Genomic DNA, 21,875 nt, shown 5'->3' with positions numbered 1-21,875 from the left:
GTAAACAAAATATCTCGAGAACGGTAAGAGCTAGAGACTTGAAATTTGGTATGTAGCTGTCAAATGTGACACGGATGCAACACAAAACGTTTGGTTAAAATAGGTGCTGCGGTTGGCGGTATTTTGACCGCTTTTTGGCGGTTTTCAGTTATCCCTTCAGGATAAAATCCGCCCCGGGCGGGAATCGAACCCGCGGCCTAGCGCTTACAAGGCAGACGCACAACCAACTAAGCTAGGCTGGCTAGCCATGTTTAATAGGCTTGTCCTGAACCTTAACCATCGTGAGGACTTGTGCTTATTGTTGAAAAGCAGAGAGAACCCTTTGAAGAACTGCCAGCTAGCTAGGTTGGTTAGGGTTAGCTGTTCTCCTTCCTGTTTATAGTCCCACAGCCTATGTATGGTAATAGAAAGCATTTACCGCCTGTACTTGTTTGACTTGGTTCTTCAGCTGCTGTACTTTCTTCACGTGAATATACTTCTTGGTATCCTCCTTGGTATTTCTCTTCGCTCTGGCTCTCACATTGTCCATAATTCTCTCCCGTCTGGTCACACACGCCTCAAGGTCGTTCATCAACTTCTTCTGGACGTTTTTCAACTGGGCGTATCTCATCTGGAAAGTATCACGTCACGTGATAGTAGGGTGATTAGTAGTGGTAGTAGAAAAGTATTACTTCAGGTGACGTGATAGTAGTGTGGTTATTATGGGCGAAAGTACCTACAATATTAGGGGAAAACTTTGAACATCTTTGTGACTCACGTGACGTGACGTGATGGTAATGTGGCTATCATGAACGAAATCACCCACAATATCATGGGAAAACTTTGAACTACCCATATCTTTCTGACTCACTTCACGTGACGTGATGGTATTGTGTTTCGACCTTAAGATACCTGTGAGTCACTTGAATCATAAAATGCTATGAAAACTTCAAGTAGGTGCCCATTATTCCGACCCTCATCATTTGATCAACCTTGAACTTTCAAGAAACTAGAATAGAATGCACGAATTCCTAATGGATCACCGAAGTTAACGAACGTTGCGCTTGGTTGGTCTCCGGACTGGTCACACACGCCTCAAGGTCGTTCATCAACTTCTTCTGGACGTTTTTCAACTGGGCGTATCTCATCTGGAAAGTATCACGTCACGTCACGTGATAGTGTAATTAGTAGTGATAGTAGTGACGTGATGGTAGAAAAGTATCACGTCACGTGACGTGATAGTAGTGTGGTTATCATGGACGAAATTACCTACAATATTATGGGAAAACTTTGAACTACCTCTATCTTTCTGACTCACGTGACGTGACGTGATGGTAATGTGGCTATCATGAACGAAATTACCCACAATATCATGGGAAAACTTTGAACTACCTATATCTTTCTGATTCACTTCACGTGACGTGATGGTAGTGTGTTTCGACCTTAAGATACCTGTGAGTCACTTGAATCATAAAATGCTATGAAAACTTCAAGTAGGTGCCCATTATTCCGACCCTCATCATTTGATCAACCTTGAACTTTCAAGAAACTAGAATAGAATAGAATGCACGAATTCCTAATGGATCACCGAAGTTAACGAACTTTGCGCTTGGTTGGTCTCCGGATGGGTGACCATTTGCCTTTACCTCCATGCGATGTATTTCTCGTTTCAGCTGCTCGATTTCTCCTCCCGGCTTTTTCTCCATTTCGTATTTCTCCTTTTCCTTCGCTGCCAGCGCACACTTCTTATCCCAAGATAGATAGTCGCTCTCAGCGCTCTCTATTGAGCGGAGAAGGCACTTCTCTTCCGCCTCTAGCTGTTCAATGCTCGCTTTGAGGTTATACAACTCTTTCTCGGCATCCTGTGAATAGAATAGAATGGAATGAAGTAGACGGCATCCTGCGAATAGAATAGAATATAGAATATAACCTCGGTGGCGTAGTGGTCAAGACCGAAACGGCCACTTGTGTATTTTCAATGGTCATCTGAAAGAGGGCCTCGGATTGAAATTTTGCTATTTTTTAATGACAAAATTCCAAGAATTAAAGATTCTGTCTTTCATGTTAAGAGGGATGTATTGAAACATGGGTTTCTGTGGGTGATCACCATGGAATATGCTTTGGCAGTCAGGGTGTTGAAGTTGAAAATTCATACATCCTTGGTTGAATCTAAAGTCACATAATAAAATACGGTTTATTATTACTTCTCAATTAGGTGCTGAATCAACACGAGCAGCAAAAGAAGGTAACCCGTTGAGCTCCTAATCCCCCCAATCTCGATAAATGTTAACCCTATCTGTCCTAATGGGTCTCACCTGGAGCTGATCGTAGTACATATTCTGTCGGAGAGCATTCTCTTCATTCAAGGCAGTTTCGAAGTCCTTAGTATGTACAAACTTTTCCATTTCCCTGTCGATTCCTTTGACCAGGCGATCTATTGTGGTCTTCAGTTTCTCTAGAGATGAGAAAGTAAGGATTTAGTTTTAGTGAAAGCAAATCAAAAACCATCTTTTCCATTTCCCTGTCGATTCCTTTGACCAGGCGATCTATTGTGGTCTTCAGTTTCTCTAGAGATGAGAAAGTAAGGATTTAGTTTGAGTGAAAGCAAATCAAAAACCACCAAGGATTTGGTTTGAGTGAAAACTTATGATGGTTGACGAATTGGGGTCGAGTGGATTGGAATTGGAACACATCACAGGTCTTCAAGGCACACTCCATTTTTTGTCAAAGGAATAGTTGTACCTTGCCAATGGGATGAATTTATTTGAAGAAACTCTGCTTCTTCGCCTTTTCCCGTGTTCAGACGGGGTCGGCGTGTTTCGTCAGCCTCTCAATGAGTCCCAGCTAGGTTATTGCCTTGGGCTGAGATTTGGTTTTGGCTACAAACATTGAGTGAAAACTTATGATGGTTGACGAATTGGGGTCGAGTGGATTGGAATTGGAACACATCACAGGTCTTCAAGGCACACTCCATTTGTCAAAGGAATAGTTGTACCTTGTCAATGGGATGAATTTATTTGAAGAAACTCTTCTTCGCCTTTTCCCGTGTTCAGACGGGGTCGGCGTGTTTCGTCAGCCTCTCAATGAGTCCCAGCTAAGTTATTGCCTTGGGCTGAGATTTGGTTTTGGCTACAAACATTTTACAAATGGATGCCCTTCGCACTCAACCTTTGCTATTTCGTTAGCAAGGGAAATTTCAGGCTGGTATCCTCCCTGTTTAAAGTCTCCCACCTAGACTTCTTCAGACCATTCTGTGTTTTCGTTAGCAAGGGAAATTTCAGGCTGGTATCCTCCCTGTTTAAAGTTTCCCACCTAGACTTCTTCAGACCATTCTGTGTTATTCGTTAGCAAGGGAAATTTCAGGCTGGTATCCTCCCTGTTTAAAGTTTCCCACCTAGACTTCTTCAGACCATTCTGTGTTAAAAAAATTACCTTGTTTCTGACAGTACTCCTCAATACATCTGTTCTGCTTGTTCAGCTTATATTCGTACTCGTGACTTCTGCACTCCAGCTCATTGATGTCTCTCAGATTTCCATTATGTTCTTCAATCAGGCCGATCAGTTTGGTTTGTTTCCGCAGCCACTGGTTTTTGATTTGCTTCAAGTTGGAGCACAGCTCTCCGATGTCGAAGTTGAGATTGTCGATCAGCTTCTCTTTGGGCGTCTTCGAGTTTTGTTCCTGAGGAAAAAAAAAGAAGGAAAAAATTACTTGGAGCACAGCTCTCCGATGTCGAAGTTGAGATTGTCGATCAGCTTCTCTTTGGGCGTCTTCGAGTTTTGTTCCTGAGGAAAAAAAAGGAAGGAAAAAAAAAATACTTTTTTTGGATTCAGGGGACCCTAAAACGGATATTTGCACCCATTTCCCGATTTTGAAAATTTGGACCGATTGCAATACTTTCTCATTACCTTGTATAGGTTGCCTGTACCAACTGAGCTACCGAAGGATCCAACCCCAACACTGGCTGAGGGGCCAGGGAGTAGACCAGTATCTTGCTGGGGGACTATAAATAGGGATCAGAGCAGCCAAACTCCAACCAGCCTGGCCAGCTGGAGGTTACAAAGGGTTTATCATGCTTCAAAGGAAAAGCACAGGTCCTCAAGATGGTTGACTGCGGTTCGGGACGAGCCAAGTAGGGAGGTTACAAAGGGTTTATCATGCTTCAAAGGAAAAGCACAGGTCCTCAAGATGGTTGACTGCGGTTCGGGACGAGCCAAGTAGAGACCATGAACCCCCTGGGTACAACAACCCCAACACTCACCAAATCCTGAGTCAACGTCTCCAGTTTCCTACTGTCCTGCTCAATCTTCACGCTCTTCACTCCTATCTGCTTCTTGACTCGCTCCACTCTCTTCTCTATCGTCTCCACATGTCGAATCTTCGCTCCAATCTCTTTCAGCATGATTCTCAGCTCGGATTCCTTCTTCTTGTTGCCACTCCGGAGTTTGTCGCTTTCCAGCACAATGGCGGTCAGTTTGTACTCTAGGTCTCCACATGTCGAATCTTCGCTCCAATCTCTTTCAGCATGATTCTCAGCTCGGATTCCTTCTTCTTGTTGCCACTCCGGAGTTTGTCACTTTCCAGCACAATGGCGGTCAGTTTGTACTCTAGATTTTTGATTTCCAGCTCCGCGTTCCGATTGAGGCGTTTCAGCGTGCGGATTTCCTCGGATACGGCCATCATACCTGGAGGGAGGAAAGGGGGGTTCGTAGAAGCTTAACACATCCTTTAGGGCTGTCTAGCCCCTACACCTAAGCCTCAGTTTGGGCATTTTGTGTATGGGTAGATTCGTACTGAGCTCTACCACTAGAGGAAAGGGGGAGTGATGATGGGGCGAAAGAAAGGGAATTGAATACGATTTACCCTGTTTATACTACAAGAATGAGACTGAAAAGTCCCTTTACTTCCACAATTCGTTCTCGGAATGGCTGGCTTTCTCCTATCCTGTCCTCCTCTCGATTCCAGAGACGATAAGACCGCAGTTGTTAATGTGTGGCCACACGATCATGTGAATCGACGTCCATCGACTATGTTCGGACACACCTTTACTGTTCCCTCTTTCAAATCTCAAAATCTATTACTCTTAATCTGACTCTCAAAGCTGACCCTAACAGTGGACACTGATGTAGTATTAAAGCAAGGGAGATATATCTTAATCTGACTCTCACACTCACCTTTGTTGTTACACACGAAATCCGTCTGGTATTTCTCAAGGATGTCGTTTTCCACCTGCAGAATGTTCATCGCCAACGCATCGTAAGAAGCGGTCAACATCTTTAGCTCCTTACTCATCTTGGTCTCGAGTCGCGCAAACTCGTCAATGTGCATCCTGATGTAGTATTAAAGCAAGGGAGATATATCTTAATCTGACTCTCACACTCACCTTTGTTGTTACACACGAAATCCGTCTGGTATTTTTCAAGGATGTCGTTTTCCACCTGCAGAATGTTCATCGCCAACGCGTCGTAAGAAGCGGTCAACATCTTCAGCTCCTTACTCATCCTGGTCTCGAGTCGCGCAAACTCGTCAATGTGCATTTTGTTCCTCCCAATGATTTTGTTCAGCGTGATGATTTGTCTCTCCATTTGGTACTTGGCGGTCTGTCTGCGTCGCACGGCTCGGTTGTATTTGTTGAAGTCGTCGATAAATCGGAGCAGCTCGGCAGTGATCTTTTCCCCGTTGTATTTTTCGGTGGTCCAAAGCTTTTTCGTGTTCGCGGTGGCGATTTCAAGCTCGCGAAGTTTTTCGCGTACAATTCTAAATGGAGGGGGGTGGACAAATCATTTTGTTAGGATGAAAAATATGGCGTATGCAATATCAACTCCTTACTGTTATGATAAATAATAGAAAGTAAAAATAATCAACGGGTATACATGGGTTTTACCCGTTGATTTGTTAATCAATCAATCAATAAGTAAGTACTTGGTATATTTTTATCGTTCAGTGAACTGAGGAACTCACTCAGAAAATGAATAGCTCATTTCTGAAGGAGATTTAGCTGAAAAGGCACGTAAATGCCTCAATACCCAATGAATTCAGAATCTAATGAGCGAATATCCCTTATGTGTTGAACATTCTTGCCTTTTTTAGGTCCCTCCTTATAAAGTCAGTAATTTCACCAGTACCCGTGATGTACCGTACATTATTATTACGTTAAGGCGGTCTCTTCTTGATCCCTTGTGTGCCGCGTCCATTTTAGTTTAGGACTATTGCACTGCTACCGTACATATCAAGGCTTCACACATAGTCGACGGCCGTCGATCGATATCAATCGACGCAACGGCCGGTCGTCTATGTGTGGACACACCTTTACCCACCTGGCTTCATCCTGCACATCCAAATATTCCTTCTGCTTCACATTAATACTGGCCACTATCTTGTTCCACGCCTCGTCTATCTTTTTGTTCTCCTTCTCCATACTGGCCAAGTCTGCGCGCGCATCTCCCAACCTTCCCAGCATGGCTTTCATTTCGATATGTTTGGCTTGACATTGTTCCTCGCATTCCGCTAGGGAGCGTTCGAGCTTGTTGATTTCCCGATTGATCATGAGCGAGAGGATGTCCTGATGATGAACGGAGAAGAGAGTCGACACTCTGCAGCTGACACAAGTGCGTGAATATCGACATTCACGTCTTCGGTACACAAACGTAGAAGGTGTGATTTTTGTTCATTTTTTTAGGCGGGCCATCGCGGGCCGCAAAAATGAGCTCGCGGGCCGCGGGTTGGACAAGCCTGTTCTAACATCTCCACATATCATTTCATGTGCTACATATCTCAAGAATGAAGATCATGTCATGTGCTGGTTGTAAAGAGATGAAAAATGAGAAACGTCACCCAAAAAGATTCACACCCTTTCTTTGGGACGGCAAAATAATAATACAGGGTCAGAATTAGGGACACGGTCAGCCCAGTGGTATAACGTGCTTACTGGCCGTGCAGAAGGTCCCGGGTTCGAACCCCACCATCAAGAAAAAAAAGTAGGTACCAACCTACCAACCCGCATTTCAATTGCAGAAAATTAACGGTTTGCTTCCTTGTGTAAATGGGAAGCATTGTGTCTTTTCTCGCCCATCTGATGAGAGGCAAATGGGCATGCTACCACACAGAACACTCGAGTCTAATGTGGTTTATGTCATCGCTGCGAAATCGATGGAAGATTAATTGAAATATCCTATGAGAGAGAACCCTTTTTAAAATGAGAAGAAATGAAACTGGACTCGAACCACCGACCTCCAGATCCGTACAGTACACCACGGAGGTTGGCATGTTTAAAATTTGACGTCTTGCGTCATCTCTAATTCCCGGACCCAAATTTTCGGGCGAAACTTTTCCCTTCCTTCGTTGAAAAGAGAGGGAAACTCCTTATTCAGCAAAACAATAAAGAGAAGGAGAGAGAGAGAGAAGGAGAGAGGAGCGGAAGGAGTAAGAGAGAGAGAAATAGAGAGAAGGGGAAGGAAAGAGAGAGCGAGAAAGACGAAGATGAAGGGAGGGAAGGAGTAAGAGAGAGGGAGATAGGAAGAAAGAGAGAAAGGGAGTAAAAGAGAGAGAGAGAGAGAGAGAGAGAGAGAGAAGGAGAGAGACGAGAGAGAAGTTTTGTTATGCTGACAAGTTTTAAACAATAGACAGAGACAAGAAAACTTGTCTCCAAGTTAACTGATATATTTCTCTCCTTCTTCTTCTCTCTCTCTCCCTCTCTCTCTCTCTCTCTTTCTCTCTCTCTCTCTCTTTCTCTCTCTCCCTCCCTCTCTCTCTCTCCCTCTCTTTTTCTCTCTCTCTTCGCCTCCTCCTTTCTCTTTCTACCTCATTTCTATACAACTTTACTGGTATCCCTGTTTTTCTCTCTCTCTATTTGTCTTTCGCTTCCTCTCTCCGTCTGATTCTTACTCTCTTTCTCTCTCTCTCTCTCTCTCTCTCTCTCTCTTCGGCGACAAGATTGACTGAGCAGTTCACTGGAAAGAATAGTTCTTTTTAGTCCGTCCTTCCTTTATTATTACGATAGTAATAACAAAAGGTATAGTGGACGGACTATTGTATTCGCTCGGTGTCGTCTGTCAGTCTGTCTGTCTGGACTTATCCAAACCTATATATCAAATTAAAGACCAGGAACACAAAAGTGGTGGTGCAAATTTTGTCCAGAAAACCATAAAGCCAAAAAAACTGGTTTTTGGGGGATTTTTTTCACATTTTCTCACACACAAATGAGCCCTGATCTTGAAGTTTTTCGCGACGACCTATGAACTCAAAGCGAGAAAGTTTTAGATAACACTTCAGTCGATCATTTAAGACCGGTTTTAGCGTCACCTATGTTAGGCTACGGCGAGCAAGGCCAATAAATGGATGGGTGACTCAAAGGAATAAAGGGAGAACGGGCTGTAGTCTTGTTTTTTAATCATTACATGAAAGTAAAATCAAAAAAATCAAATCAATAATAAAAATAAACTGAATATTAAACAAATTAGGCAGGTACATTAGGTGATTTTCTTTAACCACGATCGAATAAACTACGGGCTAAAAAATTCCCGGAGGGACGGGCCTAGCTTGTTTAAACCTAACTCACTCTTAAGTGGACAGCAACCACGATCGAATAAACTACGGGCTAAAAAATTCCCGGAGGGACGGGCCTAGCTTGTTTAAACCTAACTCACTCTTAAGTGGACAGCATCAATGACAGCAAGACAGCACTAAGCTGAAAAGAACCATCCATAAGGGAATTCTCCTGTCCAATTTCAAGACAGTCTTTATACACATCAGATTCGACTTTCAACAAAGAAAATCTGTGGGATAAAATTCAAGGTGCATTAAGTGGGTATATTTCAAGGGCTGGGAAGGATTTCTGAGATTTCAACCCATTTTTTCTCCAACTGAAGGACAAATTTTAAAAGTTTTGCCTGTAATCGCAGAGGCCATAACATAATGAAGCATTCAGCTTCTGGCATATCGGGAAGATGGGTATTTAAAAAGAACCTTGGACATTTTTTCCCTTCTTTACTTTTTTAAAAGATGAGTGTGTTTCACCGCCGTTTTTATTTCATAACAATGAAAGAACTGCTACATTAGACGCATGTGGTCTGTGTCGTAGCATGTCCATCACGTAGTAAAACCCTTATCAGATTGGCGATAAGAGACACAATACGTCCCATTTAGGTGCTGGTCAACACGAGAACACTAGAAAGTAACCCGTTGAAATATTTGCAGTCGAAAAACGAGTGCAAATTTTTGTCGATGGTGGGATTCGGACCCGGGACCTTGTGCATAGCAAGCACGTTACCACTGGGCTAACCATGCCTCCTAACCATTTCCTTTGGGCGAATAAGTATGCCCCCCAACCATTTCGTTTGCTCCTTTGGGCGAATGAGTATGCTCCCTAACCATTTCCTTTGCTCCTTTGGGCGAATGAGTATGCTCCCTAACCTCTAACCATTTCCTTTGCTCCTTTGGGCGAATGAATAATTAACTTACCTATAGTCCTCCAGATCTCGTTCATATCGCGTGTCAATCTCAGTCAGTTCCTTCTTCAGTTTATCAATCTCGCTCAGGAGGTGCTGCTTGAGTATAGCTTGGAATTTAGCCATCAGAGGATTATCAGCATTGAGATACTCCGTATGCCCCAACACGCGGTCGGAATGACCCGAAGTGTCTTCGTTCGAACTCGGGTTTTCCGTTTCTTCCTCACACTCATCACTGTCTTCTTCGTCTTCGTAGTTATCTTCTTCTTCTTCTGCTTCTTCGTTTTCGTGAAGGAAGCTATCCAGCTGCTCGATGGTCATGGCGGAAAAGTCCTCGAAATTTTCGTCGTTTTCTGGAAATAAGAGAAACAAACTGGGGGCCGTGAAGGACTTCAAGACCCCCGGGAAGATCACATGAAATACAGTGGGTAAAGGTGCCTTGGAGCGTTAAAAAAAAAAGTTTGGGAACCGCTACCGTGCTGGTCTAGATTCGTATAAGCTCAACCCATCCTTTGGAGCAGTTGCCCCTACAGCTAAGCCTCAGATTGGGCTTTTTTGTGTATGAAGTTAAGCTGCGCTGGTCTAAAATGGTAAGCAAGTGGATGTGTTAGTTCACTTACAATTCTTCTCTATCCCATCCATTCTATCCTTCGCCTCTCCATGTTTCCTCTTCCACTCGGCATGCTCCTTGTTAATCTTCTCCTTGGTGTCTCTCTTCTCCTCCAACTTCTCTTTCAACTCCTCTATCCTCTTCTCACTCATCTCCTTCTGTTTCATGATGCGTTCCATTTGTTCGCCCGTACTCCTGTGGGATGAAAATTTAAGGTGCATTAAGTGGGTATATTTCAAGGGCTGGGAAGGATTTCTGAGATTTCAACCCATCTTTTCTCCTTGTGGACCTTGTGCATAGCAAGCACATTACCACTGCCATTTCCTTTGGGCAAATAAGTATGCCCCCTAACCATTTCGTTTGCTCCTTTGGGCGAATGAGTAATTAACTTTAAAAAAAAAAAAAAAAAAAAAAAAAAAAAAAATGATATTCTCTCTACCCTTTTAATAATTTCCAACTTTATTTTTGTTTGCTTAAGTAAACTTAAGTAAGTAAGAAAGTAATTCTGCTTTTGTATTTTCACTTGGGCTAGTACCTATACCTCCTACTGGAGAAAAAAATAGTTGCCATGTAAAAAACTAGTGACTTAAGAGCTGGTGATTAATATTGATATGATAAAGAAACAATTGTAGGTAGCTACTAATATTAAAGAGTGTAAGTACCTTATCAACTTTAGCCTTGAGAAGTTTAGAGTGAGAGGAGGGATGCTAGGTATGTACTTATGATAGAATAGAATACTTACTTATGATCATCTGATTTTAAACAAATAAACATGCCATATACCTTTTCCTACCCTTGGAAACAGTTTGAAAATTCCCAAAAATTACATGCAATTTATTTGAACTGCTCTTGGTAGTCTATTCTCTATTCTCATTCCCACCTCCTCTCCATTCCCACCAGAAATTAACTTTTTCAAATGTTTCATATGAAACAAATTCTCCAGTATGAACTATTTCAAGTCAACTTTGAAAATTAACCCCTTACCCCAGTGAATTATTAATCACATAGTTTGACACATCCTAGGAATGTATCACACAAAGCTGTCTCAAAACCCACTGTGTATGGACACATGAAACTGTCAAGAGACATGGAGTTATGTTGAATATCCACTCATTCTCTCCCACTTTTTTTAATTTCTCAAGTCCAATTATCCATCAGACTCTCACCTTATGTTCAACTTCTACCTCCTCTTCATTCCCACCCTCTTCCTCCTCTTCAAAGTCATACAATGATACAGGTTCTTCTCCAAACACATCATTTCCAACCAAGTTGATTCCATCCTCTGCTAGGTCCGAATTATCTACTTCTTCAGCATTCACGTTAGTGGTATTCTCTAAACCCGGATCAACACTTGGATCAACTTCTGTATCATCATTTGGACCAACAGGATCAGTGGTCACCTCGTTTTCTACTTGTGTTTGTTCTTCACTCATCTCTTAAATTATTCGGTGGAACTGGAAAAAATAAAATAAATAGGTAGGTGAAAAAATAGATAAATAAAAGCAACCGCCTTGGCCGAGTGGCTATCACACTTGGCTTGCACGCAGGAGGCCCGGGTTCTAGGTATATTGGAGATCAGATCAGAATAGTGACAGGTAGATAAATCAGGTACCAATTCAAGTGTGGGACCCAATTGGTACTTAGACCCTCTCAAACTCGGGACCCAATTGGTCATTGACCCTCGCGATTTCGGGACCCAATTGGTATTAAAAAATAGGTTTAGGGACCGAATCAGTTTCCTCCCAGTTGATCAACAACTCGAGGGGAATAAAGAGTTTAACGTCACACTGTATAACGGCCTAGGTTTTTGTGACGAGGCCCGCCTCACATTAACCCCACCCAGTCTAAGTCGGCCCGGGGAAAGCGAGCAGCGCCCGATTTCCCAGAGGGCCTCCCATCTGGATACCAACCACGTTCGACGTTGCTTCAGTGATCCCTTGGGAACTGGCGCATTCAACTTGCTATCGCCGTGCCGCTGACAGACAAAGAACAAAGAAGAACTCCTGTTTCGCCCTTTGCTACGGATGGAACTTACCTATCGAAAATGGTGAATTATTGACCTTACGTACTTGGTCTGGTTGAACGTACTTTTAGACTTGGTCTGGTTGAAATAAGTAGCTAAATAAATTATCAATAAATTTGGTAGGTAGTTAGGTAGGTACATTTCACCTGAAATAAAGGACTCATTATTATACCAAACGGTAGAAGAGAATTATATGGTCAAAATAATAAAACACACAGTAGCTGCTAAAAAGAAAATAATACTGTAGGGTAGGTAGTTATAAGGTACCTACCACTCGAGATTTTGGAAAATCGACATCTCCACCATTGTTTGGTTACTATCACCATGGCAACCGGTAAACAAACGAAGGACTCGCAAAGTAGCACCCATTTTGAAATTTCCCGCCGATTTAATCAACAGTGGTACCAAACCATCCGTAACATAATACTTGATAAAAAATAGGTAATACATCTTTTTACTTCAAAGTTTTAAAGAAGTTGGTGTTTTACACGTGGAAGATTCATTTTCCCTGGAAAATTCTCGAAAAATTCCCATGAATCATGGCATGAATCATAAATTCCGAGAATCTCGTTTCCCTCACTCCGGATAACGAGGATGAAGAGGATCTGGTGCCCCGCAAGAAGAAACTGACCGGTAGTCCGGACACGGCGCGCAGTAAAAAGGAGCACGTGAACATTGTTATCATTGGACATGTGGGTGAGTGAGAGGAAATCAAGCTTTTTTATTAGGTATATTATTTGTAAGAGTTACTTGCTTACTTTCCGTGTCCAGACCATCAAAATGCCAATCAAATGACATTTTCCCAATGAGATACTATTCTCGTTGCTTCCTCATTTGCTGACCACATATCTTTGGTGTTGCATGTTTTAATAGTTGTTCCATCAAAATTTCGGCAATTCTTCAGAAGCCACGACAATGAAAAAGAAAGCTCCTTTGTGCGTTTAACCTAACCCTATGATAACACTGGTCACTGCTCATTTGTGACAGCTCCTTTTTGTTGCCATTTTTCATTGACATGACTTCTCAACAAGTACTCAAATTTCTTCTGTTTTGAGAGGTTTAAGTAATGTGCTAGAGTTGGACCAAATCTAGCAACATTGAAACATAATTTTATACAAAGAGAGAAAGATTTTTAATGCACCTTTATGGTGTGATTGGACGCGGTAACACAGGAATTTGGATCACTTTCAGTACTTAAATAATATCTACAAAGTGGGTGAGGAAATAAGAACACGTGTGTGTGGGTGTGCATTAAACTCGACATTTTAGGTATCATCCCTAGGTACACTATTTTACCTTTCTCCAAATATCACTACGTCCCACGTAGAAACATTTTGTTTTATCCTCCCTCTCCTATAATCTTAGTTTCTCCTTCTACCTTTGTCTACTTTCTACACTTTTTCTTTCGTCTCTCTCTCTCTCCTTCCTTTCTCTGTCCGTCAAGAAATTTTATTGATTATTTCTCCTTCAGGACAAATGGGCCAAAATCTGAAGGAGCCCGTCGGGCCGGAAATCTGTACGTGGTGGAAGGGAGGCGCGTTTATTCCGTTCATAGACGCCCTGCCGTCCCTGAACCGCAAGATGGACGGGCCGTTCCTGATGCCCGTGGTGGAGAAGTTCAAGGACATGGGCACGGTGGTCATGGGGAAGGTCGAATCCGGGGAGGCGAAGAAAGGACAGTCGCTCGTACTTATGCCTAATCGAGTGAGTACTTTCAATCCTTTATTCAATCTAATATACTAGGTTTTTGAGAGTGAACTGAAGATCTCACTTAGAAGATGGGCCTCTAATGGCCCATCTTTTTTTTTGTATGTTCCGAATATAATGAAATATTTTCTCTGGAACCTGGTTTATTTTTTTTTCTTCTGTCCCCCGCAGACTCCTGTGATAGTGGATCAGCTGTGGTCTGATGACGAGGAGGTGTGGGGTTTTTTTTTTTTTTTTTTTTTTTTTAATAAATAAACAAGGTCTTTTGTTGTAAACATAAGTATGTATTGTATTATGTTATTAAACTCATAAAATACACGATACCTTGTTTAGACTGCTGGGGTAAAGAGTCTCAGTCCTATCTGGGCAGGACAAACAAGTTATATTCTATTCTATTATATCAATTTTGTCCGTGAAGTATGCTGTGTCGTTTTGGCAACCCAAACTTTGGACAGTCCGTCAAGAAATTTTATTGATAAAATCTGCCCCGGGCGGGAATCGAACCCGTGGCCTAGCGCTTACAAGGCAGACGCACTACCAACTAAGCTAACTGATACTTATAAAAAAAGAAAAATATTGATTTTGATATTCTCTCTACTCTTTTAATAATTTCCAACTTTAATTTTGTTTGCCTAAGTTAAAAAAGTAATTCTGCTTCTGTATTTTCACTTGGGCTAGTACCTATACCTCCTACTGGAGAAAAAAATAGTTGCCATGTAAAAAAACTAGTGACTTAAGAGCTGGTGATTAATATTGATATGATAAAGAAACAATTGTAGGTAGCTACTAATAGTAAACAGTGTACTTAGGTACCTTATCAACTTTAGCCTTGAGAAGTTTAGAGTGAGAGGAGGGATGCTAGGTAGGTACTTATAATAGAATAGAATACTTACTTATGATCACCTGATTTTAAACAAATAAACATCCCATATATATACCTTTTCCTACCCTTGGAAACAGTTTGAAAATTCCCAGCTGTTCAAAAATTACATGCAATTTATTTGCTGAACTGCTCTTGCTAGTTTATTCTCTATTCTCATTCCCACCTCCTCTCCATTCCCACCAGAAATCAAATTTTTCAAATGTTTCATATAAAACAAATTATCCAGTATGAACTATTTCAAGTTAACTTTGAAAATTAACCCCTTACCCCTGTGAATTATTGATCACATAGTGCGCTAGGCCGCGGGTTCGATTCCCGCCCGGGGCGGATTTTATCCTGATGGTATAATGTTCGTTCTCGGAACGGCTGGCTTTCTCATATGCTGTCCTCCTTCTCTCTTCTTTTTTTCAAGCCTTCTCGAAAAAAGGCGAAATTATGACCATAACGAAGTCAACATTGGAGTTACCTTTGGGCCTGAGATTTATCAGGAGATGTTTACCTTTCTCTTGGCAGAAAAAAAAGAGATGTTCTTGCAGCTAATTTTAAACTACTAGGGGCTAGGTGTGTAGGTAGAAAAAAAAACACCCGGATCTTTTCATCCTCAGTGCCTACCTTCCTTAGCTCTTCGATTTCTCTACCTTTCTCTTGGCAGAAAAAAAGATTATGACCATAACGAAGTCAACATTGGAGTTACCTTTGGGCCTGAGATTTATCAGGAGATGTTTACCTTTCTCTTGGCAGAAAAAAAAAGAGATGTTCTTGCAGCTAATTTTAAACTACTAGGGGCTAGGTGTGTAGGTAGAAGAAAAAAAAACACCCGGATCTTTTCATCCTCAGTGCCTACCTTCCTTACCTCTTCGATCCTCCTCTTCTTTCCCACCCTCTTCCTCCCCTACAAAGTCATACAATGATACAGGTTCTTCTCCCAACACATCATTTCCAACCAAGTTGATTCCATCCCCTACTAGGTCCGGATTATCTACTTCTTCAGCATTCACATTAGTGGTATTCTCTAAACCCGGATCAACACTTGGATCAACATCTGTATCATCATTTGGACCAACAGGATCAGTGGTCACATCGTTTTCTAAAAAAAAAAAAAAAAAAAAACAAAAAACAAAAACACCCGGATCTTTTCATCCTCAGTGCCTACCTTCCTTACCTCTCCGATCCTCCTCTTCATTCCCACCCTCTTCCTCCTCTTCAAAGTCATACAATGATACAGGTTCTTCTCCAAACACATCATTTCCAACCAAGTTGATTCCATCCTCTGCTAGGTCCGAATTATCTACTTCTTCAGCATTCACGTTAGTGGTATTCTCTAAACCCGGATCAACACTTGGATCAACTTCTGTATCATCATTTGGACCAACAGGATCAGTGGTCACCTCGTTTTCTACTTGTGTTTGTTCTTCACTCATCTCTTAAATTATTCGGTGGAACTGGAAAAAATAAAATAAATAGGTAGGTGAAAAAATAGATAAATAAAAGCAACCGCCTTGGCCGAGTGGCTATCACACTTGGCTTGCACGCAGGAGGCCCGGGTTCTAGGTATATTGGAGATCAGATCAGAATAGTGACAGGTAGATAAATCAGGTACCAATTCAAGTGTGGGACCCAATTGGTACTTAGACCCTCTCAAACTCGGGACCCAATTGGTCACTGACCCTCGCGATTTCGGGACCCAATTGGTATTAAAAAAACAGGTTTTGGGACCGAATCGGTTTCCTCCCAGTTGATCAACAACTCGAGGGGAATAAAGAGTTTAACGTCACACTGTATAACGGCCAAGGTTCTTGTGACGAGGCCCGCCTCACATTAACCCCACCCAGCCTGAGTGGGCCCGGGCAAAGTCAGCAGCCCCCGATTTCCCAGAGGGCCTCCCATCTGGATACCAACCACGTTCGACGTTGCGTCAGTGATCCCTTGGGAACTGGCGCATTCAACGTGCTATCGCCGTGCCGCTGACAGAAAGGAGAACTCCTGTTTATTTAGTCCTTTGCTACGGATGGAACTTACCTATCGAAAATGGTGGATTATTGACCTCACGTACTTGGTCTGGTTGAACGTACTTTTAGACTTGGTCTGGTTGAAATAAGTAGCTAAATAAATTATCAATCAATTTGGCAGGTAGTTAGGTAGGTACATTTCACCTGAAATAAAGGACTCATTATTATACCAAACGGTAGAAGAGAATTATATGGTCAAAATAATAAAACACACAGTAGCTGCTAAAAAGAAAAGAATACTGTAGGGTAGGTAGTTATAAGGTACCACTCGAGATTTTGGAAAATCGACATCTCCACCATTGTTTGGTTACTATCACCATGGCAACCGGTAAACAAACGAAGGACTCGCAAAGTAGCACCCATTTTGAAATTTCCCGCCGATTTAATCAACAGTGGTACCAAACCATCCGTAACATAATACTTGATAAAAAATAGGTAATACATCTTTTTAAGGTATTTTTTTTTTTAGTTTTTGTTGAAAACGGATCAAATAGATTTTAAAACCCCAGGAGGTACCTTTTTTTTTTTTTTTTTTTTCATTTTGTAAATGATTATAACTGTTCATTTTGATAAAAGTTCAAGATCAGCCATAACCCAAATGAGAAAAACATAGAAGTTTTTTACCATACCCACTTGAAAACATTTTTTGTGTAGTGAAAAAAATTTAAGGTTGGCAGCCTGGTTAAAAAAAGATTTTTGTTGCATTTGAAATGTTGCTATCTTCAGATCGGTAAAAACGAAGGACGTTCTCCGAGTTGCTGTATTTTTGTACACGCGGATAATTTTCCCAAGAAATTTCTTCTGGAACTTTATTCGGGGGACCGAAGATATTTAGCCCTAAGTAGTCCGTTTATTCCAATTTTATATATATATATTTTGTACAAATTTGTTAAGTTTTTTTTTCTGCCTCCTTTAATTTATTACTTCAAAATGTCAAATAACGTCGCCCCCGATTCATGGGAGAATGAAGTTGAGACAGACCCCGACCAGGTTCCCTCGACCAAGTTTTCCTGTCTCAATGTAAATGCTGTCGAATTTGTGCCTTTTATTCCAAAATCAAATGCAGAATCGGACGAGAAAAGCAGCCCTAGTTCGGACTCGACAAGTGAAAATAAACTATCGGTAACAAATGGTAAGTTTCTCCTGAAAAATCTGGTTTGCCAAGAAAATTAGGTTATGCCATAGAAAAGCAGCCCTAGTTCGGACTCGACAAGTGAAAATAAACTATCGGTAACAAATGGTAAGTTTCTCCTGAAAAATCTGGTTTGCCACGAAAATTAGGTTATGCCATTGCAGCTTCAGATGCGGGCAAGTCGACAATTGGCGGTCAAATCATGGCTCTTACTGGGATGGTGGACAAGAGAACTCTGGAGAAGTATGAACGAGAAGCCAAGGAGAGAAGCAGAGAGTCCTGGTATTTGTCCTGGGCTCTGGACACCAACTCAGAAGGTTAGTAGAGGTCCCTAGTGGTGCACCAAACTGAGAACTTTTGCTTTAATAAGTTTCAAATGAGGTTTATATTATTAAATAAATGAATAAAAATAAATAAATTGTCCTGTAGTCTAGTCTCTCTTATCATTATTATCAATCATTAGTATGTTTGCTTGTTTGTTTTATTTTGTTTCCTTGTTCCCCCCTCTCATTTTGTACTTGGATTCTGGAAAGTCAACCTTCCTCCCCTCTTTCCCCGACTTTTACCCTCACCCCCCTTCATTCGCCTTCTCTCATATTGTTATTTTACCTTTATTATTATATTATTTTTAAATTTAGGTCAGTTTAACAAAAGCTGTAATTGGATACTGATATCCATATTGCTCCTCCCCCCCCCCTCATTTATTTAATGCCATATTTTGCCACACAATATGCTCGATATGGTATTTTGTGTTTTCCCTCATTGGCAAATATCAATACCTCCGCTATCGGGAGAATTTTATGTGTTTTGGTGTTAATTTCAATTCACATTGTCATACGATAGCACAGTTTTCATTATAATTTATAATTTTTTTCTTCTATAACGTATTTGTTTTGATTTAAGTAGGTCAATTTAACTGTAGCTGTAATTAGCGGTTGACTAACCTTATTGGTCTATTCTTCTCCATTTATGCATGTCTTGCCATATTTTGCCACACATTATACTGGCCATGGTATTTTGTGTTTTCCCACAATGGCAAATATCAATACCACTGCTATTGCGAGAATTTTATGTGTTTTGGTGTTAATTCCAAATCATATTGTCAACTGATGGTACAAAATTATTCAAACGGAAGATAATAAATAGGTCCAATGTTGTCAAATACAGTTTTACCTTATTTGTAGGTACCCCACACTTTTTGTGTTGACTGACCCAATAATACCTGTCTGGTGTTTCCATGCACATATTGAACTCACAGTCAAAATTCCATCAGGATTGTTTTACCTTATTTGTAGGTACCCCACACTTTTTGTGTTGACTGACCCAATAATACCTGTCTGGTGTTTCCATGCACATATTGAACTCATGGTCAAAATTCCATCAGGATTTTCTCCAAGTATAAAGTGACCCACATTCCAATTAATGCAAGGTTTGGTCTAGAACTCTCTTGGTTTTATCTCGAGTATTAGTTTTAATCTTTCATGACTCATTCTTTATTATGAACAATCTGAAGTAGGTACAATCTGAAGTAGCTTATCAAACTGGGGGCCGTGAAGGACTTCAAGACCCCCGGGAAGATCACATGAAATACAGTGGGTAAAGGTGCCTTGGAGCGTTAAAAAAAAGTTTGGGAACCGCTACCGTGCTGGTCTAGATTCGTATAAGCTTAACCCATCCTTTGAAGCAGTTGCTCCTACACCTAAACCTCAGAGTGGGCTTTTTGTGTATGAAGTTAAGCTGCGCTGGTCTAATAAGGTAAGGAAGTGGATGTGTTAGTTCACTTACAATTCTTCTCTATCCCATCCATTCTATCCTTCTCGGGTTACATATTTTTTTTTTTTTTTTTTTTTTTTTTTTTTAAGAGGTTTTGTAGAGGGAAGTGTAACTGCTAAGGTCTTATCGTCCCGAAAGCGAAGAGAGAAGAAAGACAGGATAGGAGAAATCCAGCCGTTCCGAGAACGAACCTTATCCGTTCAGGATAAAAACCGCCCCGGGCGAAAATCGAGCCCGCAACGTAGCGCAGACGCGCTACCTTCTAAGCTAACTAGGCTGGGTGGCTTTAGGAGTGTAGATTAAATACCCGCGTATTTTAAGTAATTTTTTCCCTTAGCTTTCAAGTTTCAAGCTCTTAAGATTATAGTATGTATGAATCATTATTTTTCACATATGTTCTAAAAAAGGGTACCTATCCTTTATTTAGCAAATCTCCGCCGCGGTTCGGGATTCGAACCCAGCTTCTCTGAGTCGAGAGAGTTACCTGTTTCAGATCATTGGAGAGCAGGTTTTCGATTTCTTTCGAGCTCTGGTCTAGAACTCTCTTGGTTTTATCTCGAGTATTAGTTTTAATCTTTCATGACTCATTCTTTATTATGAACAATCTGAAGTAGGTACTTACCTGTAAAAAATAGACAGGTGACGAGTAGCTTGGTGCATTTAATTGTTTGGGTACAATCAATTGAGAGCCATATTGAAGTTACTTCTTGGGTAAATCATTAATCCACTGGCCCACAGACCAATGTTGGCTCTATATTGGTTATTTTTCTTACATTTACTTATATGTGCAGTTGTGCACAGAACCTTTCAAATTTATTTCTGCATCAGACTCTCAACCTTTGGGGGTAGTAATTTTTATTAATGGACCCACCCATCTCATTATATTGATGTACCAAGCCCCACTCTTAACCTGTCCTCTACCATACCAAATAAGTTTTATTCAAAATGCTAGCAGCCACACTCCACATTTAAACCCCAAGCTAGTTAGTAATTTTTCGCTCATTAATTTCTTTGCCATATTTTGCCACACATTATACTAGCTATGGTATCTTGTGTTTTCCCAAAGTGGCATATATCAATAGCTATTTAGGAAACTTTGTGTGTTTGCGTGTTCGAATTCACATTATGTTTCCTGATAGTACAAACTATCCCTATCCCCTTAAATTAATCAGACAAATCGAAATTCTTGGTTCTCTTTTTAAAGAGGCTTTTTTAGTCCTTTTCGACTTTAATAAGTTTCAAATGAGGTTTATATTATTAAATAAATGAATAAAAATAAATAAATTGTCCTGTAGTCTAGTCTCTCTTATCATTATTATCAATCATTAGTATGTTTGCTTGCTTGTTTTATTTTGTTTCCTTGTTCCCCCCTCTCATTTTGTACTTGGATTCTGGAAAGTCAACCTTCCTCCCCTCTTTCCCCGACTTTTACCCTCTCCCCCTTCATTCGCCTTCTCTCATATTGTTATTTTACCTTTATTATTATATTATTTTTAAATTTAGGTCAGTTTAACAAAAGCTGTAATTGGATACTGATATCCATATTGCTCCTCCCCCCCCCCTCATTTATTTAATGCCATATTTTGCCACACATGCTCGATATGGTATTTTGTGTTTTCCCTCATTGGCAAATATCAATACCTCTGCTATTGGGAGAATTTTATGTGTTTTGGTGTTAATTCCAAATCATATTGTCAACTGATGGTACAAAATTATTCAAACGGAAGCAAATAAATAGGTCCAATGTTGTCAAATACAATTGTACCCCTATATTGCTCTCCCCCCCCCCCCTCATTTATTTAATGCCATATTTTGCCACACATTATGCTCGCTATGGTATTTTGTGTTTTCCCTCATTGGCAAATATCAATACCACTGCTATTGGGAGAATTTTATGTGTTTTGGTGTTAATTCCAAATCATATTGTCAACTGATTGTACAAAATTATTCAAACGGAAGCAAATAAATAGGTCCAATGTTGTCAAATACAATTGTACCCCTAAACAGTTTTTCGCTCATTAATTTCTTTGCCATATTTTGCCACACATTATACTAGCTATGGTATCTTGTGTTTTCCCAAAGTGGCATATATCAAAAGCTATTTAGGAAACTTTGTGTGTTTTCGTGTTCGAATTCACATTATGTTTCCTGATAGTACAAACTATCCCTATCCCCTTAAATTAATCAGACGAATCGAAATTCTTGATTCTCTTTTTAAGTCCTTTTCGACCGTATAACAAAATATTCTTTTTAAATGGGTAGGCTTTTTTAGTCCTTTTCGACCGTATAACAAAATATCTGCTATTGTTTTTTTT

General features: G+C 40.7%; 2 protein-coding genes across 2 annotated transcripts; both read right to left on the bottom strand.

Annotated features, from left to right (window-relative positions):
• Positions 1–316: 316 nt before the first annotated feature.
• LOC103512848 (coiled-coil domain-containing protein 40-like) lies at positions 317–4,457 on the bottom strand. The gene is made up of 5 exons (XM_026826214.1): positions 4,239–4,457; positions 3,412–3,658; positions 2,295–2,434; positions 1,626–1,841; positions 317–610 (listed from the first exon to the last, which is right to left on the bottom strand). Exons 1-5 carry the CDS (start codon positions 4,377–4,379, stop codon positions 392–394), a joined length of 963 nt encoding a protein of 320 aa, XP_026682015.1. The 5' UTR covers positions 4,380–4,457; the 3' UTR covers positions 317–391.
• Positions 4,458–4,459: 2 nt separating this feature from the next.
• On the bottom strand, positions 4,460–20,085 carry LOC103512847. Its single transcript, XM_008477632.2, has 4 exons — positions 20,045–20,085; positions 6,295–6,539; positions 5,361–5,734; positions 4,460–4,662 (listed from the first exon to the last, which is right to left on the bottom strand). Exons 2-4 carry the CDS (start codon positions 6,522–6,524, stop codon positions 4,460–4,462), a joined length of 807 nt encoding a protein of 268 aa, XP_008475854.1. The 5' UTR covers positions 6,525–6,539; positions 20,045–20,085.
• Positions 20,086–21,875: the final 1,790 nt, after the last annotated feature.

Source organism: Diaphorina citri, unplaced genomic scaffold (genome assembly GCF_000475195.1).
Source record: "Diaphorina citri unplaced genomic scaffold, Diaci psyllid genome assembly version 1.1 scaffold892, whole genome shotgun sequence".
In the NCBI taxonomy this organism is placed as follows: Eukaryota; Metazoa; Arthropoda; class Insecta; order Hemiptera; family Psyllidae; genus Diaphorina; species Diaphorina citri.
The sequence above is the reverse complement of the archived record's forward strand: the minus strand, read 5'-3'. Positions and strand labels throughout refer to the sequence as shown.